This window comes from Stigmatopora nigra, chromosome 3 (assembly GCF_051989575.1).
Source record: "Stigmatopora nigra isolate UIUO_SnigA chromosome 3, RoL_Snig_1.1, whole genome shotgun sequence".
NCBI classification, from domain to species: Eukaryota; Metazoa; Chordata; class Actinopteri; order Syngnathiformes; family Syngnathidae; genus Stigmatopora; species Stigmatopora nigra.
The window spans coordinates 5532267-5551660 of NC_135510.1; the positions used below are offsets into that span (position 1 = coordinate 5532267).

The window sequence follows — 19394 nt, forward strand, 5'->3', positions numbered from 1 at the left end:
TCTATCTCTTAAGGTTTTTCTTTTTTTTCATTTTTACTGCAGTATGGATTTTCCCAAAAGGTTAAGAAGCCCCATTTTGGCCGATTAATAATCTTCATGGTTACCTGGAACCTCTCATCTGTTTCATTCTCTCCAATCTGGCGCAGAAGGTCTCCACTGGCTTGGCCGATGCTGCCCGCCGCGGTCAACACCGTCTGTCTTGGCTAAACACAAACACACATTTTAAAAAACAACTTCTCCCTTATCGACCCAATGTTTCCAATGTTACTTTAGTGTCGTAAAAACACCTATTTTATGTTTTGTTACCATCCTTAAAGAGCAGAACACCACCAGTAAATAGATTAATTTAGCAATACATTATTACTCATTGGCAAATGCTTCCACCGCAGTGTCTTAATAAATCTCAGGCAGATCGTTATAGTCTTGCAGCACGAGTCCATAAAGTCAACTCCATTATTCATAAGCCACAAGCCACTTGCTGTCTCATATTGAAGACTGAAAATGCCTACCAGTCAACTCCACGTCAGTCACAGCTGACAACAAAATGCACCTTTAATAAGGTGAACAGAAAAATGTGCAATACTCCGATCTCATTTTAGGCCTGGAGATGTCATTTGGACACAACAAAGAAGTCATTATGTGGAAAGACCTGCATGTCATTTAGGGGGAATAAAAATGATAAAAACTTGCCTGCTACATTGCCTTGCTTTAAAATTTGTTCAAATATGAAGGCAATATAGGTTTTAAGCTCTGAAATTTCATAGCGGGTTCTAGAAATCTGGCATATTAACTCACTGGTTTCAATTGACTGTATAAGACATCCAATCGATTTGAAGTGGGAGGAGCTTGCGGTGATCATCCCATTATTGCCAGTCATCACAAGGAGGGTGCTAGTAGAAGATTGATGTGTGTGGATGACTGCTTAGAACTAATAATTAATACTAATAAAGCTCTAGGTATCCTCAGTTAACCTATTTTTTTCGTTTTTTTTTAATCATGTAACCATCTCAATCAAGTCTTATCTAAGTTTCAATGAAGAAATTCACAGAAAGATCTTTGTCAAATCGTTTTCTTTACCATACCAAGAGTAAAAAAAACACTTCTGTCAAGTTAAGCAGACAGGTGACAAAATATAACAGTTTTATTCTATACTCCGGACACTATTTTTAGTTTTTTGACAAACAGATGGACATTAAAACAAATCAATTCCAGCTAAAATGGAATGTTAGGTTTCAGCAGGGGCAAATGTCCCAATAATTGAATGAAGATTCAACTAACCTCTCCTGATGCCGGCTCTACAGCTTTGAGCAGGTCAGACACGGCTCCTGCCAACGTCCTGGCGGCCTTCATTAGGTTATTACCGCCGCCCACCTCGTCCTCCATGAGAGCCGCCAAAAGCTTAACGCCTTTGGACATCTCGGTCAGGTTAGAAGAGATGGTGGTAATAGCGCAGCCCACTGCCGTGTAGTCCGTGTCGGTGGGGTCGCCTATTGGAGAGAAATGCTTGACATTCTCGACCATGATTGTATGCGGGCAGAAAATAAAAAATGAATGGTGGCTACTGACCGGCAGTCAAGTTGACGACGGATGCCGTTCCCGCAGTGATGGCGTCAACCTGTGAGTGGATCTCATGCTTGGATTCATCCATCTTGTTCTGGATCCACATCTTGGAAGCCTGCGTCAAATACCAAAGAACATGTTTAGAACAGGAGACCCTGATCAGATTAAATCAATTTCTTACACATTTTACAAGGCGAGGGAAAAGTAATATTGTAAAAATACTGTATACAGAATGCAATTTGGCCAAAGGCTAAAATTTGGCCAGTAATGAGACCTTTGTTTTTATATATAATTCTAGATCCAACCCTTAAACAGATTACATAACTTATACATTTTAATGCCAAGGGAGCAATTTCATGAAATACCATTAATTCCCAAAAGAGAGGTTTATTCCCATGGGACAATTTGGAATTATCTACACCTAACATTGGAGAAAAACCTTTTATAACTTAATGGAAAAAATGCCTGTTGACCAAGTGGTTAGTGCGTCAGCCACACAGTTTTGGGGCTGAGGGTTTGATACCAGGTTAGCCCACACATTTTAGAGTTTGGATGATTTTGTTGGGCTTGCGCGGATTTTGTCTCGGTACTCCGCTTTCCTCCCATATCCCAAAAACATGCAGGGTTTCTAAATTGCCCCCTAGGTTGATTGTCTCACTGTGCTCTAGCACCCCCCACGACCTTTGCGTGGATAAGCGTGCAGTGGTCATAATTTTTTACGGATGCATATTATATACCATATCTTGTCCTAGTGGAGGTAGATCATCAACCTCTCCGAGGTCAATCTGGGCTTTCTGCACAGCCTGCATACTGGTGTTAATGGTTCCCATTAGAGCTTGTTGAGCTGAACTCTGAAAAGGAAACAGAAAATTCTTGTTATCAATAGAATTGAAGATGGAGGTAAAATAATGTAAACGGTAAGATAAATGTTTTTTTTTTTTTAAATCAATGCTAGGAAAAGTCCAACTTGTCCCAAAAAATCATTTAAAATCACTCCCCTGGTCAATAGGCCAGTAGGTCTTACCAGTGGTGGCATATGTCCACGGTGCATCTGACCCATTGTAATCTGCTGTTGAGGAGATGGCATTGAACCCACGCTTAGCGACTCGGCTCCAATGGAGCCCGATCGGATGACTCCAGGCAGAGCCACCGAACCGTGTTCCGCTCGGCCCACGCGGTTAAACTGCTGTTGGAGGATGGTGGACCTGTGGTCGCGGGCAACCAGCATGAGTTAGCGTAACATAGCAAAACAAGGCAGATTAAAATCACCTCCAAAAGGAAGCCAAAGCGGGGACGGAAAATGGATCCCACGTGTCTAATCAGGAAATGTTCAGATCGAGGCTTTGCTTTTCCAGTGCTACTAAATTTCCCGCAAAGATTATCTCTCGGGATAAAGTCTAGCGGAGGAAGCGCAAGTGTGGTGAAATGAAGTCCTGGAAAATGGATCTGTGAACTGTGCTCACTGCAATTTGGTATGAAGGAGGAAATTGGAAAAACAACACCGTGTGATACGCTGTTTTTGTAATGCTACTATGCAATAACATTGTGTAATATAAAATCATAGCATGGTTGATAAAACTGCATTCACTGTGTGCATTCTATGTAAGCATCATATAAGATAAAGCTAACGGTATGTTCAGTAACAATATAGTATTATGTATTATATGTTTATTTCTATCTTCTTTGATCCTTTTGCTTTATTGGCATTACTTTATTATCTCATCTGATTTTCTGAACCCCTTTATCCTCACTAAGGTCGCGGGGGGTGCTGGAGCCTATCCCATCTGATTTTTTGGGCCAAAGGCAGGGGACACCCTGAATTGGTGGCCAGCCAATCACAGGGCACAAAGAGGCAAACAACCAATCACGCTTACAGTCATACCTATGGGTTATTTAGGGTGTCCAATCAGCCCACCATGCATGTCTTTGGAATGTGGGAGGAAACCGGAGTACCCGGAGAAAACCCACACAGGTCCGAACATGCAAACTCCACACAGGTGGACCGACCTGGATTTGAACCCAGGACTCCCACTGTGAGGCCAAAGTGCAAAAAACGCCGGGCCGCCCAAATTGTATTTATGGTTTATTATTCTATCAGTGCAGCAAATATTATTCATTATTTTTTAAAATCTTTATTATATACGCATAGACAAAGCTATAGAGTAAGAAGCCTAACAAAAATCATGATTGTGTGTTCTTATGGGCTTACTTTTTCGGCGATACAGATTCCTCAAGCATGGTGGCTTCTTCGTCACCTTCCAATCCAAAACGATCCTTGCTTTGTTTCTGCACAAGAAGAATACAAAACAATAATGTTACAGTGATCTTCTACTTCTTAAATGCACCTTCTATGTGTTTATTACAACTTAGAAAATGAGGGAGTCATAACACTAATCTGAATAACCAAACATAAAATGATCCCAACTAGCCAAATCTTAGAAACAATAAAATCTGTTAAATATAGCAGGGTTGGCAAGGATTTAAGAAAAAAATGTACTTGCACTATAGTTTATTATGTGCACCTTGGTAATCTATCCAACTGTTCATTCCCTATTGCAGTCGATTTGAAATGCTGTGGCTATTCTCTACCTTTGATTGATGGTGTGTAAATAAACACTTCACCTTTTTCAGGATGATGTCAATATAACCCGCAATGAGCTGCGAGATCTGTTCGCCCTCAGTGGTCTGCACGGAGTAGTAGCTCTCTTGGTACTCCCCAAAGTCCTGCGCAAACACATGGATGTAGAATTCAGCAAATTAACGTAAATTCGATAAGTCCTGACTGTACGCAGAAAAAAAGTCAGGCCAAAATCTAAACAAAACTAATTAGTAGTTCACGAGGAGGCAGGTTAATCCTGGCAAGCGAAGGTTGGTTGTTCTTGCAAGATTAAATCAGTGTTTCCCATTAATTCATCGCTGCACAAACAAGGGGGAATATTGACTAGTGAGAATACAAGAGACAATTTAAGATCCAGGGGAACAAGAGTTATTTATAATCTATTTGAATGAGAGAAAAAGAACTAAACAGAGAAACACTGTAAAATAGAAACATCCATCCATAAGTGTTATTCCAGAATTGAAGAAAAAAAATGTCCACCCTTGAAATCAAATCCAGATACAAAATAAGAAGAAAATGCAGTTTTGAGCAAATGTATTTGCCTTAGAACGGAAAGGCAAAATTTACTCATTCATCCATTTTCCTCCAAATACTGTTCAGAAAAAAATCTTACCAGTGTGAAACTCTTGGGCGAGGCAGCCCACCTTTTAACAGTGGTGAGCGGCCACTCCTGCACCACATCTTTGGTCCTCTCGTCCACCCGCATCACAGACTCTTTGGTAATACCCAGTAGACGCGGCACCAACTTGTTCTTGCTTTTCATTTTCTCCTATGAATATTACAATTAAGATGATGATTTAACAAAAGAAATGGCTGAATGTTAAGACCAATCATATGTATACATCTACATCAGTGCGTATGTACATGTATATATATCTAAACATACATATTTCCGAAACACACATTTATTTATAAATATGTAAGTACATATTTATTTACTTATTTATTACTTATTTATTTATGTCCAAAATGTCTTTTCCCATATCTGTATTCTCACCCTCTTGCTACTGTGACAATGACATTTCCCTAATATGGGATGAATAAAGTTATTTAATCTTATCTAATCTAATCTAATCTAATGAACATGTAACACATCCAAGCGTGCATTTTGTAATTCCTACACGAGTAAATCAATAAAAAAAAACTAGTCATTTTATCTCATGGCTGACAGAGAAGTATTCATTGTCCAATAGATTACATTGATTTCAAGGCATAGGATTTTGCCCTTGTTCTAATTTGTGACTAGCCCCAACAAAGAGAAATGCAATAGTAGGCAATTTTTAAGCCTCTTGTCCAGGCCAGATTCAATCATATTTACAAAATATTATGCCCATTAAAAACTGGGCATTGGGCAAAAGTCGGCCCACTGGCCATAATTTGGACAACTCTGAATAGCCTGCCAAATTCACAATAGGCCAATCCTATTGTTATACACTTAATTTGCGCATGATAATGTGCTTGACAAGTGCTTTTGGTGGATTGTTTTAGTCAGTGTTAGACATTTTTTTTGGCTTGGGGTTATTTTAGTCAAGGTTGTTAAATTATGTCACTGATTTTCACAGCTTTTGTCCTGAGTGAATAAATACGTTTTTAACGTTAGACTTTAGGTAAGCGGTCGAGAAGATGAATGAATGAAAGCCTGCCTTAGATGTGGCATTCTGAAGAGTCAAGGTGAATATAAACATAAAATCCATTTGTCATTTCTAATCACGAATGATTGTGTGAGAACGCGGAGGTAAAAAGGTTTCAGGAGCTACAGCCGCTGAGCAGACATACATAACATTATGGTCCGTGACGTTAGGTCACCGAGGTCCACTTGTTGTAAAAGTTATGGAGGGAATGTCAGTTATGTGGGGTTTCCAAAGGGGGGGTTTCGAGGACGGGAGGGCTGAAGGCCACACTATTTTTAAATGCCTCTGCTCTGTTGGATTACACTCAAAGCGGACCCCAAATGACAAAGGTCAAATAAATTCCGAGTGAAAGCCGAGAGCCAAGCTATGCTTTAAGATTTGCGGCTTTTAAGATAAAATAAGTGTGTATCTTTGAATAAATGACTTAATTTTGATTTATGAACATGATTTTTTTTAATAGACAGTTTAGCTACTACCTTAACAATCCATCACCATAATACAATTTATTTCAAAGGGCACTTAAGACACACAAGGGACCACATTTTTTTTATAGGGCACATTTAACTTAATGGCCGTCATAGACGAGGCTCCACGATCAATCTATTTAGAATGGGAGAGGTGGCAAGTAATGTTTTAGAATGTATCATAGACTGTTGTGAGTTTTAATGATTCTGTGACTGTGGCATCCAAAATGTTAATGTGGTGTCAAAAATAAAGCCCATGGGCCTTAAGTGGCCCGCTAGGGATCTGTGCGGGACAACTAATGCTTAAAATTTTCGACACGGGCACCGTAAATTTGAGTGACTTGTGTAGTTTACTCTGATTGTTTTCTTATCCGAAGTCACAGTCGTTCTTTCGCGCCTACAGTCAAAAAGTCGAGGTTAATGGCTGCCAATGAGTTAACAAAAAAAAACAAGAAATGCCAAAAATCTTATTTTTTCCAAACCAAACCGAGTCTGAAACTAAGTGATTAGTACTTTTAGATTCACAGTGTTGAAAATGTTCTAATTGGAGGATATCGAAGGGTGGAGGAAGACAAGACATTTAATGGATCAAGCGCTAAATCCTTTGATTTTCCATTGGACTTGGCAGAAGTCCCCGAGCATGCTTGTACTTTCTTTCGTTTTACTAGTTTTCACAGCATGCAAGAGGGAAATGGCCAACAGAGATATTTGTTACAGGACATGAAAGGCAGTAAAAGTTAAAGTGGACTCCAGATACCTGCTGGGTAATTTCCTTTGACTCCCTTTTTTATCCATTGAACTCATGGAGCTCAGCGAAAAATTTTCATTCGGGAGATAAAAGGCCTTCGACTTCATAATTGTAATTTTTTCTTCTTTTTTTCTCTTTTCTAAATTAGTGCAACAGTAATAAGCACCCAGGACTGGAGGCGAAGTTTTTTTCATGTACTGATTGAAATAGTTGCGAGCCTACCTTGACTAAGAAGAACGAGACTCCGTAAGTGCGTAGAGATCTCGCCAACTTGACGTATTTCACTTTGGCTTCAATTTCTGTCATCTCCCCACAGTTTTTGTGTTCCTGGAAAATAACGATTTCTTTTTAGAAGATTTATGGTAGAAAACATCAACAATGAGTGCTTGCATGGCCTCACCTGGAATATTTTCTTCTCAGATCCTCTTTGCTTTATGTATTCTTTGGGTAGAAATTCCTTTAAGCTACAAGAATTAAAAAAAAGGAAAAAGAATAAGAAATTACAATAAGGCCTTTATATACCTAAAATAAAGGGACAGTTATACATTGGTTTTAACAGTTGGTGTAAGGTTTGATGAGGATTGTAAATTCACATTATAATGGTGTTTCTGTACTTAAACTTTGAAATTCTCTGGTGCAGATGAACAATATTGAAGATAAGTCAAACATTATCAATAGTTTGAATGGCACTTAAGCCCCTGAAACTGATTCACTGAAGAGTAAAACCAAGTTTCAGGAGAAAAGGTACAGTTGTCGGTGATTAAAAGGATGCCTTTTAAGGTCACTGTTAGGGGTCTTTCAAGGAAGAACTCCTGGATATTCAACATATCTGAAAAGAGGTTACATACTCTAAGAATCCAGGTTTGTGTTTGTGCTCGATGTAAGGTCCAAACTGGATCTGGGCTTGGATTCCCCCAAATTCGCCGGCCTTGTCAAAGGACACCGGGTGTGAACCATTCAGGATGTCATCTCGTGCCTGAATGAATGAAAGCTTTATTATCACATGAGCTCAAGATTTACGATCAATATCAGCATGAAGCAGGTTGAATTCAAAAATCTGTTCAGCCACAGAAAAGTGGGGATTTGCAAGATGCCACATCCAGCTGACGAGTTCTAATAATTAAAAGCAACTATGACATTCCTCCACGAACGATGACTGCATCTTAAGAGTTGCTGAACTTAACTGGTGGTAAATTTCTTTAAGATGACCTCACCCACTTCTTAAGAGTAGTCAACCCGCATTTAATGGCTTACAGTGATGCTGAAAAGATACTTCTAAACGGATCCAGACCTGGCCGGGCCCCCTACATTACTAGCTGTTCTCGGCTTCTTACAAGATCCAGCTGATAAATTGCGAGGTACCCCATGACCTCTCCCCTTGGCAACAGTTCAAGTCTTGCTGTTTCACATTCCACCTTAAAACTCACTGCTACAATTCTCTAATGTTCGCCTGGCGTCTTTCCAACTGGGGCGGACATCAAAGTCTTAAAAATTGTCTTGAGCTCCCGAAATATAGTAGACTGAGGCCCAACCTGAACATAAAGAAGGTTGAGCTGGACCGGGTCTCTGGAGTCGACGTTTTGGTCCGAATAGAAGAATTTGCGTCGCAGCAAAAGCGTCTCGCTTTCCTCCACGCCTTGCTCCCTGAAGGTCCTGCTGTGGTCTAGCCAGTTCACTGCCAAAACAATTCTGCATTTACATAACAGTTTTTTTGACATACTACACAAATTTCATTCTTAGTACAATATACAGTAGTACCTCACCACTTTGCAGCTCCACTATAGAGAAATGGTCATATTGCGCCTTAGATCCGGAAAATACATATAAAAAGTTTATAGTGTAGGACATGTGTCAAAGTGGCGGCCCGGGGGCCAAATCTGGCCCCCCCGCAACATTTTGTGTGGCCCGGGAAAGTAAATCATGACTTTTTCTTTTAGGATTAAATTAAAGAGTAAAAATGTATATTACATTTCCTGATTTTCTTCCTCCTAAATGAATTTGTAATTTTTTAATCCATTTTTTCTGTGTTTTTAGTCATTTTGTAAAATCTAAAAGTATATTGAAAAAAAGCTAAAATACGCATTGTTTTAGATCTTTAAAAAATGGATATTCAGGGATTTTAATTCAGTTCTTTTAATTCATTCAAAAAATCTAAATATTATATCTAAAATGGTCCGACCCACATAAAACCGAGTTGACGTTAATACGGCCCGCGAACCAACCCGAGTTTGACACCCTTGGTGTCGGAACAGAAACACCATCATGACAAGGCAAGTCGTAATTGCGGAGTATTCCACCGGCCACTAGGAGGCAGTGTCTGGAACCTATTAACCATGATAAACGAGGCATAACTGTATGTGTTTTTGGTAATTAGGGAAACTAATTACGACCTGGAGCCAATCCCAGCTGAGTTTGACTAAGCGGCAGGATACATCCTTGACACGTAGCCATTACTATTTGTGACTAAACATTCTCGGCTTGCGTCTATTAATAGGATAAGCAAATCATCCTCTCATTAACATACGAAAAGAAGAAAAGTGGAGAAACTCACAGTCGTCATCAGTGTGCAGTTTGGCTTTAAGCTTCTCCATCTTCCTCTCGTCACGTAGCAGCGTTCTGTCCTTCTTCAGTGTTCCCATCCCGTCCTCCTTTTTCTCCTCTAGTGTCTCCTGAATCAGAGAGTACTCCTCATAGTTGGTGATGCCTGCAGGTAAACAAAAGGGATACTGTGATCACTCTAGCTCAGAGGTACTAGGCTTTATTAATCTTTTAATATCATATAAGATCCTAGATGTGTTATTGCTTTTGTACAGTCCAGCACACACCCTTTGCTGACTCCTTATCACACTTGCCTCCAGGGGTGTAATGGTATCTCGAAATGGAGATGTATGGAGATATTTTGGATTCCACCAGTTTAGCAATACGCTCTTGCCAAGAATAGATATAATTTTAAAAAGGTTTAACAGGTCACTACGCTTGTTTTTTATTCATTTGGGGACATTCTTGGGTCACTTCTTATTTATCAGCCAAAGTAGCAAGAAGGGACCTTAAAATTCCCTGAAAACAACATGATATAGTTCAGAAAAACCCCCAAATCTACAGGAGCTGACCTGAAATTCCCCCAAAATACGACATGGTCTATCATTGACGACTATAGACATATGCAATCTGCACTAACGAAATTATAGTTTTATAGTTTTAACTAGGTCTACATGTCTTGTGTCTTGTGTCTATACAGTGTTCCCTCGGTTATTGCGATTAATGGGGACCGGGACCACCCGCGCTAAGTGAATTTCCGTGAAGTAGGGATTCCCCTTCAGAAATGCTTAATTAGAATTTAATTCCCAAATTTTTTTTTTTTTTTAAACATTTTTTTTAAAAAAAAATACCCCCCTGTATACAGTACACCATATAGAATACGGGTAGAGAGTGAAATTTATGTTATAACAAAAAAACTCTTAAATATGTTGTTTCAATGTAATTTTTATTTTCCCAAAAAAATCCACGAAGCTCTGAGTCCGCAGTAGCTGAACCGCGAAGTAGCGAGGGAACACTGTATTGCTATTGCAACCAAGAAATTTCCCAAATACGGGATGAAATAAAGTTCTAAACTAACCTAACCTAAACGAATAAATCTATCAAAAAGTGGTTGACGTTATCGGTAGAAAACGCAAACGCATGTATGATAGGAATTGTTATTTTTTTTTTTAAATCGGAATCTGCTTGACCAATGAAAAAAACTGTGGTTTACGCCATTTAAATTGCACGGTTGCTCGGCACATACTAAATTGATATTAGCACCTGGGAAAAGCCTTAAATGATAGGGAAATCGTACCTATTCTACTGCAAATAGTCACAAGCAGCTCCCCAACTGTTTTGGAGTCATCCACCATGATGGTTTTAATGGCACAGTCCAACATTTTGATTTTCTGGGGCCTCTGCTTCTTCTTGTACTCAAGAATGTCCTGCAGCATTAAATAAAAGATAACACAAAGAGAGTAGAGAGAGAGAGAGAGGGAGAAAGTGAGTGAAATGAATGAGCGATGAAGCACAAAGCGAGACCGAAGATACCCGCAGAGAAAAATGATCAAATGGGTCCAGGTTTTAGGGGGCCGGGACGAGAGGGATAGGAAGCACAAAAAGCAAATTTTGCAGCTGTCTATCTCAACCCAAAGCTTTTTTTTTCCGGGCCAATTGCATAGAGGGGAGATTCCGTGCAGAAGAATTGGTCACAGTCATGCATTCTACTTTTGGTGTGTTTGAAGAGGGAAAAGTGTTAAGCGCACCACGATGGCAAGTAGCATAGTGTTAAACATGGAGATCAATTCAAATGGCATTTCAGTTTGTGAAAGAATAGACTTTTATACAGTTTTTCTAACTTATTTTTAGTCTGTTATTTGGTTAAGGCTCTTCTCAAAAGGCTATTTTGAAAGGATTCAATAAAAGGTAAAAATATAGCAAAATTCACGTATTTCAGTACTGTAATTCACGATAAAAAGTTAAATTTTGTTCAGTCTAAGTAAAGACAAAATAGTTTTCAAATGGCAAATTTCTTCTTTTGCTTACATTCATAATGTTCCAATTTTCAAAATAACATTCCAATCCAATTTTATGAGATAAATCCATTTTTGGTAGGTTCAAGATCCAAATCATAAAAAAAATATTTTAAAAAAATGGTGATTTCACACTATCAGATGTTTTACAAATTTTATAACTATGATTACTGTAGTACTGTGCTGTAATAACCAAAACTACTTTGTATTTTACCCCATTTCGCAGCATGTAGTAGTCCAGGGTCCTGCCAGACTCCAGCCAGATGCCTTTTCTGGGGTCTTCATCAGACAGAAACAGACCATAATCCGAAGCTAGAGCACAAAAGTGAGGATTTTAGTCAGGGTTCCTATCAAAACCATGTTGGCAAAAGAATTAAGACATCTTTAAATTTAGCAATGTGGTTGGCAAGAGCTCCAAGTCTTAATATGACCTTGTTTTATCTAAACAATTCTATAATAAAAATGTTCAGAATTTGTTGGAACAGTTAAGTGTCTTCTTTTTTTCAGTTCCCCGTGCAGAAAATTAAAGTCCCTCAAGGCATGCTAAGATTAGTTTTCGCAGAAATACATTAAACATAATTGAGATGAACTAGAACACCGATTGTGACCCAACTTTATGTTTCGGCTTACAGGTATTTTTTAACATATAGGCAAAAAAATAAGAATAATAACCTTACTCTGTAAATGTGAATGTGAAAATGCTACATTGTCCAGATACAATGATTTCATTTGGCGTGATTGTACGATTCCCACGTTCTCACCTTGTCCTGCCTGGGCCTCAGGAACTCTTTCACGTATGATCCTGCAGGAGTCGTAAACCGCTGTGGAGGGCTCGAACTGCATGGTTTTCACCACGTTGCAGTGGCGAACGCAGATTTTTAGCGACAACACCACCATCTTGTCAGTCCCTTAACAGCTACACCTGTATTGTGGAACAGAAAGCGTGAAATACATTGCTGCCATTTTGTGACGTCCCCATCTGATACTCAATAACCCGACATGGCTATTTTTGGATTTGGTCACAAGATCAGATTTGAGACGCGTGTTTTCAGGCTGATATATACATCAAATTAATAGGCAAAAGATTAAAAAGTTTAATTTATGTTCTATCACTGCTGCGACTTATACTCAAGTTTGACTCGTTTAGGTGCTATTTTTTCAAAAGTTCAAATTATGATCTGTTATTATCTGGTTACAAAGCTTTTAGATTGTTTTTCAGTAGTCTAAAGATATATGTATGAAGTCAATATCGGTAAAACATACGTTGAATAAAATGGGATAGGCAGGCTAAAAACATACATTTTGAGGGAAGAATGTCCCTTTTCTTGTCATGTAAAAAAAGATTATTTTCTGGCTTTCTAACAGAGAATCTGCTGTATGCGCAAAAGTGAGGAGCCCCTATGTCTGAGGTCAGAGTTAAAAGGTCACTCTGGGGCGAACAACAGAGGAAATGACACAGGCAGGCTTCTCTTCTGGCCCGTCTGGATCGTGACCCTGACTCACACGTGGAGAATTTGCTTCCTATGTGATATGTGTTCGCACCCAGGGGTGAAGGTGTTGCTCTGTCGCCTTTTATTGACACCACACTGTGGAGAGGTGCTCAGGATAGAACGAGGTACAATATATATGATGAAGCACTTCAGTCGTGGATCGTTCGTTGTTTGCAAGGTTGAGGACGTCACAATCAAAACAATGGCAGGATCGTCAAAAATGCCAGTTTGTATGTAACAAGACAATAATAAACCCTAATAATATCTTTGCAGAGGATAAAGAATATGCGCATCTAACGGTAAATATTGTTCTAATGTTTGTTGATGTGTTGCTGTATCGTCTGTGTGTAAATTTATCGTTAAAACAAACTGTTTTAGCATTATCTTCACTTAAAGCAGACAAAATTTTGTTTCTTTCATGTTTGACTTGACTTGGACTATAAACATCTTGGATCCATTTTTTGTGATAAAAAACAGCTCCCTGCTTATCTCTAAATTTTACTTGTAAGCAAAAGAACAAAGATCACCTAAATAAAGGCTGTTGTTTAGCAAAAAAAAAACCTCTAAAATGTGCTTATATGTGCGAAATTTCATTTCTAAAAGGCATAGTGTCGACTTGAGTCCGGACATGCGGTAAACACAGACAGAAAACAGGAGGGTAGCCATTGTTGGATAGATCGATGATGCAGAGCAGAGCCCGCGGGGCACGTCCAGACCTTATTACTGTAACGTGGCCTCTTATCCAATAATAGCACAGCCTACAAATCAGCAGGCCATTCGAAACCAGTCTCGGACCAGAAAGCTGCAACTTTAACGGTCATGTCGCTAACCTAGTTTGCGCAAACCAGGCTGGAGAACATTGATAATGAGCCCATCTGCCTTTTCTAGTTGGCCAATAAGTTTGTTTCTATACAACTGTCTAATTCCAGAAAGCAGATGTGCGGCATATTGGCGCTGACCTCAGGTAACGCCTACTTGCGCTTTCATTATTTTCATCAGGATTTGCAGTTATAATTATTATTTTGAAAGAGACAAGAAAATTACAGCAACATTTTTCATAGGGAAGAGGGTGACATTTCAGAAACAAAGCCTAACACAGATAAAAAAATGTAACTTCATTGCTATGGTGATTAATGTGACTGTCACAAAATAACAGATTTATTGTTTTAAATATGCATTTGATGACTGTCGGTGCATTAGGTAAAAGTCGCATAATTTAATATGATGACATAAATGTGGCGTAAATGAATACCACCCAAATGTATCGAGTGCCGTATTTTCTGGACTATAAATCACACTTTTTTCATAGTCTAGCAGGGCCTCCTGCGACTTATACTCAAGTTTGACACGTTTCAGTCCGATTTTTTCAATCTATAACTGCCAACTGTTTGTCATAATGTTTTTAGGCTTTAGTTATTAAAAACAGACTGTAATTGTTGCATTAACCGGTGTCTAAGTTGATAAATTCCAGCGAAACAAGTAATTTTCTATCCTTTTTCCGGCATGCATAGGCAAGTCATCCATCACTACAGCCATAGTTCAGTTCTTGTAGTCAACACAGCCGCCAACTTTCAATCAATTTATTGAACTACGAGTGAGAAATTACACTTCCAACAAGACCATTTCAACACTAGGAACAGGTCAACAATCACGTTGTCTAACAGCTAGACATTGAACAGCTTGCCACTCACTATCTTAAGCTAACAACAGCAATTTCTAAACACTCATTCACTAACCTTTGTGTATCGCCTTCTAAAGCCAAACACGTTGCTAGAATATAAAATGGCCACTTATCCAGTCATTTCACAAACAGGCATTTCACATTCACACAATATAAACATCCATCTGGCCATTTAAGTTCACAACCAACCATAAAATTCCGTCATGGCTCTTAAAGTGTAGTAATAATAACGGAATTTAACTTATTTTTAATTTCCCACCTTGATCGCATACAATTTGGGGAAAATTGAAGCATGTACTGCATTGGTATAAATACAATACAAACATCTCTCTTCTGCTAAAGCATTCACCCCACATAAAGATCAGTTTAAATCACTGAGGCAAGAATAGAATGCAATTTTAAAGAGCTTACTTACTTTTTCAATCATATCTTTTTCCAGCCAAGCATTGACATGTTGTTGACTTGTTTCTTTTCAGTATTCATGACATGACTCCAATTCCCAGCATCGCCTCATACTTCAATTTCAATTTGACTCAACAAATGGAGCTGTCTCACTACAGACAATTTTTAAGACTTGTCAGAATACAACAAATTTGCACCGTAATGGGGCTTGCTTCTGCCCGTGTGCACACAAATGGGGGGAAAGAGAAAGCCAGGTAAAGGTCTTGAGTCTGAAGCTGATGCAGGATTTCACACAGCAGGCAAATAGTTGTTCAACACTTTCTGTAAACCAACACAAGCGACTTGAACATTCACCAACGTCCACTTGTCTCCTACTGTTTTTCCCTCTATCATTTCACTGGGAAAGACAGGAAATCGAAAAGGAGAAGCCTCTCAACCACAGGGGCAAATGTGCTTGAGACTCATGAGATACGCCGTCTTTTTGGCACATTTGTCAATCCCAAGTCAAATTTTAAAGAGAAGTGAGATGCATAATACAAACATCTACGTAACATAAACACGCAAGAAAAACATAGCCTAATGTAAACGCATCTTTTGTCTCACTTAGACAAGTAGTCACAATCTCAACACCACCAAAGTGGAAATATGTGCACATTCAGTACATACAAAAGAAACCTATGCTATCAGCTCCCTCTAATTTGTCATGTAAAACATGCTGTAAAACATGAAAAACATAAGAGTGGACAGAGCTACTGCCACTGGCTGCCGCATAAACGGCGCCATCATGGGGAAAGGGGTAAAAAAAAAATACAAATTAAAAGTTTGATTTTATTTACTGCGCGCCATTTGATTGCTGCTGCGCAGAGAAGACAAGAAAAGTACGCAATTTCGCACACGCGCAGTTTAAAGGGAACATTGTATATGTGCCAATCAAAAATCCATTTAGTACATATATGCACAATTAAAACATCTGCCCATTCATATATACTACACATCAAAATGTGTATCTCCAATACAAATACAATGTCAAAAGCCATTCAATACAAACCATTAGCAAGCAGTAAAAATATCAAAATGTACCAATGTATTTTCTACTCACATACAAAAGATTAAAATTCATATGTGGGCTCACATAGAATATGAATATCTATCCGTCTTTCCATTCACATTCATACAGAGTACAGCTGCCCTTTCATAAGCACGCAAGCAGGAGGGTCAAAATTGGTTTGTCGGTTGGCATAATAATTCAGTGAACATCTCATGTAAACAGTATGGCACCTGTGTGGAATTCCCTATAGATCCACAAATACAATGTGCAAATCCTCTATCCTTGTGTATAATTACAAAATAGCACTATCCACTATAAATTGAAAATGATATGTCACCAACTAAACAAAAAAACTGCATTTAAGACTTGTATATTTGTAGAAATTTGTCAGTTTGTCCACTCACAAATTGACATACTGTGAAATGGAAACTTCCAAACTAAGAAAGGCACTTCAGAAATAGCTAAAGTGTTGTCATATATTCTAAAAAAAATGCCGCATAAACCTATTTTATGGCAGAAGACATTCAAAGGAAAAATAAAATGACTGATGATGAATTTCCAATCCAATAGAAATAGGTCACAGTTCAGCCTACATTGCTCTTTCATAGGGCTGGAATATTTCTAAACATCTGTTCAACTCTGTGTTTGTTAGGTAAGTAAACACGTTTTTAATAGGAGGACATATGGGGATTTCTCATGTTCCAAAATGTAGGTCGCTGCGGGAATGAGTGATAAAACAAACAAATAATTACAATCCTTGGTTGACCTAAGCAATTCACCTGCAAGTGTGCATACATAGATGGACAAACAATTCATGTCAAGTGCACTGTAAAAAGACGTCCTTTTTTGTACCAAATTGCTGTCGAAATGACCCTGAAACAAACTTTTTCATTAATAGGCACTCACTGGAAATTTACAAGAAGAAAATGAATGGGAATTTAAAGTCAGATGTAATATTAAAAGACTAACTCAGCTCCGGCAAGCGATTTATGATTAAAATCAACCAGCATGTAATAAAACAATCTGATCTTCGTCATTCAAAACAATTGTGTTGTTTCCAGGCCTGCAATTTTTCAGAAACAGTTTTTATCTAATCTGTTTATATCCTGCTGGTAGATTTAATGAGGGTGCTTTAAAATTCTATTTGCAAAACAATTGATGTCACAACACCATGTTTATTGGAGTTTTCATAGTCAGAAGAATGGTGAGATCACAAAATAACATTTAAAAAAAGCCTGCAAATGCGAATACAACCTCAGAATAATGTGAAACAATCCTTGACGGCATTATGAAGACGTTATGGGGAACGAAGATAAGTTCTTCCAAATCAGAAGACGATGGATGAGGCTAACTGATCATTCATAAAATCCTGAAATCTGAGAAGTTATGAGAATAGTCACAAAGTGAATTGAAAGGCAATTCATAGCGAAATAGATGAAATTATGCCAACAGACTTTTTTCAGGTCCCAAAACAGTAGACCTGATGACCCTTGAAATGGTAACTTGGTACATTTTCCTCCATTTCAAGGACTAAAACGACACATTTACTATTTTAGACACGCCCATAAAAGCCACGAGGACAAGACTCCCATCTAGTCTGATGCTTGTCGTTTACCAGACGTTGAAACTAGCCAGTGGAGCAGGTGATTGACCAAATAGGAGCTGGCCAGTCGCAGTCATGTTTGCGCCGTCGCGTCACAGCTAAGGATAGTCTGAAAAGTCAGACAGTTACCCGATCCACCACCTCATCCGTCGGCGCAGTGGTCTTAACACGGCTAATTGGTCCCGCTGAGCAAGTCTTTCGGCTTCAACTTGAAAATGAGGATCAAGAGAAAATTCTTTGTTGGTGGAAGCATACACTTCCTTTTCTGATAGAAAACATACTTCATTTTAACATTGGTGATACATAAACATATAGGCACACTACTGTAAATATATAGCGTATTTTCACGACTATAAGGCGCACCGCATTATAAGGCGCACCCTCAATGAATGACATTTTTTCCATATATAAGGCGCACTGTATTATAGGGTGCACGGTATTATAAGGCGCACTGTCTATTTTGGAGAAAATTTAAGACTTTTAAGTGAGCCTTATAGTCGTGAAAATACGGTAATTGCTATTGACTTCCAGGTATGAAGCATTCACTAACAGTCACCTCTAGAGCCAGCCATTGTTGATGTTTTGGATATTTTTGTATAAAATCTTGCAGTGGGGGAGGAGCTATATGATGGAATATGTTGTAAACTAAGATGGCATCTGCATATTTAACAGTATTGTTTCAGTTCAGGCGTTTGTGTTTTTTTAATATCCGACAGTGGTGTTTTTTTTGTTTTTGTTTTTCTGTTTTTTTTCCATATATAAGGCACACTGGATTATACGGCTCACTGTCTATTTTGGAGAAAAATTAAGACTTTTAAGTGAGCCTTATAGTCGTGAAATTACGGTACTTAAGATTGTGACCAAAAATCTAACTTTTATTTTTTTTCTCGATGATAAACAACACGAGTCAAGAGTTCTACTAATGTAGCGTGTCGGTAGGTGTGTGAGAATTAATTAATAACTGGATTTTTTGGTTTCATTTGTATCACAAATTTGTTACTTTCACCAAACAATGTGCTCCCAAAAATGTGGAATTAAAGACTGTTTATAGCCACATAGTTTGATCACGCATCATACTTGACGTCCATTAGACTTTTAATTAAAATGATGTATTTTCTTTCAATTTTGAAGTGTGATTTTATGCTTCGATTCCACAGTAATGAGCCGGTCCATTATTAGAACGAGGTGCTTCATATAATAGAGCCACGTCACAACACCAAAGAAATCCTAACACGGACCATCAAATCCTACTTAGGTCCTTGTCAAACCTTCAGCAGCAGTTTAGGAATAAAACGCAGTGTCAGCATTTTAAACATAATGGGTTCTATCAAAAGGATCTTGCGTTTAACCACACCTGAGTACTTAAAATCCGCATCTGATGAGCAGTGCCCACGCAGTGAACCCAACAGGAGACTAACTCGCCCAACACCAGCTCATTAAAAAGGCTGCAGAGCTGAGATGCGACATTGGAAAACACTATCACCAGATGCCGCTTCACTTCATTCAGTTGCTTATATCACATGTGTCAAAGTGGCGGCCCAGGGGCCAAATCTGGCCCGCCGCATCACTTTGTGTGGCCCGGGAAAGTAAATCATGA

The 19394-nt window shown here is 38.6% G+C and overlaps 1 protein-coding gene across 2 annotated transcripts in view; it reads right to left on the reverse strand.

Annotated features, from left to right (window-relative positions):
* Positions 1–19394, reverse strand: part of LOC144194154 (talin-2) — a 58163-nt gene that overhangs the window by 24766 nt on the left and 14003 nt on the right. For both annotated transcript variants that reach the window (XM_077713010.1, XM_077713009.1), the window contains exons 3-18: positions 12335–12495; positions 11788–11885; positions 10856–10985; positions 9572–9724; positions 8553–8695; positions 7869–7996; positions 7421–7484; positions 7243–7347; positions 4791–4946; positions 4183–4284; positions 3770–3846; positions 2585–2765; positions 2298–2411; positions 1567–1675; positions 1279–1487; positions 105–203 (exon numbers count right to left, since the gene is read on the reverse strand). In XM_077713010.1, coding sequence (XP_077569136.1) covers positions 105–203; positions 1279–1487; positions 1567–1675; positions 2298–2411; positions 2585–2765; positions 3770–3846; positions 4183–4284; positions 4791–4946; positions 7243–7347; positions 7421–7484; positions 7869–7996; positions 8553–8695; positions 9572–9724; positions 10856–10985; positions 11788–11885; positions 12335–12470 — 2004 coding nt within the window. In that variant the 5' untranslated portion in view covers positions 12471–12495. The remainder of the gene's footprint in view (positions 1–104; positions 204–1278; positions 1488–1566; positions 1676–2297; positions 2412–2584; positions 2766–3769; positions 3847–4182; positions 4285–4790; positions 4947–7242; positions 7348–7420; positions 7485–7868; positions 7997–8552; positions 8696–9571; positions 9725–10855; positions 10986–11787; positions 11886–12334; positions 12496–19394) is intronic.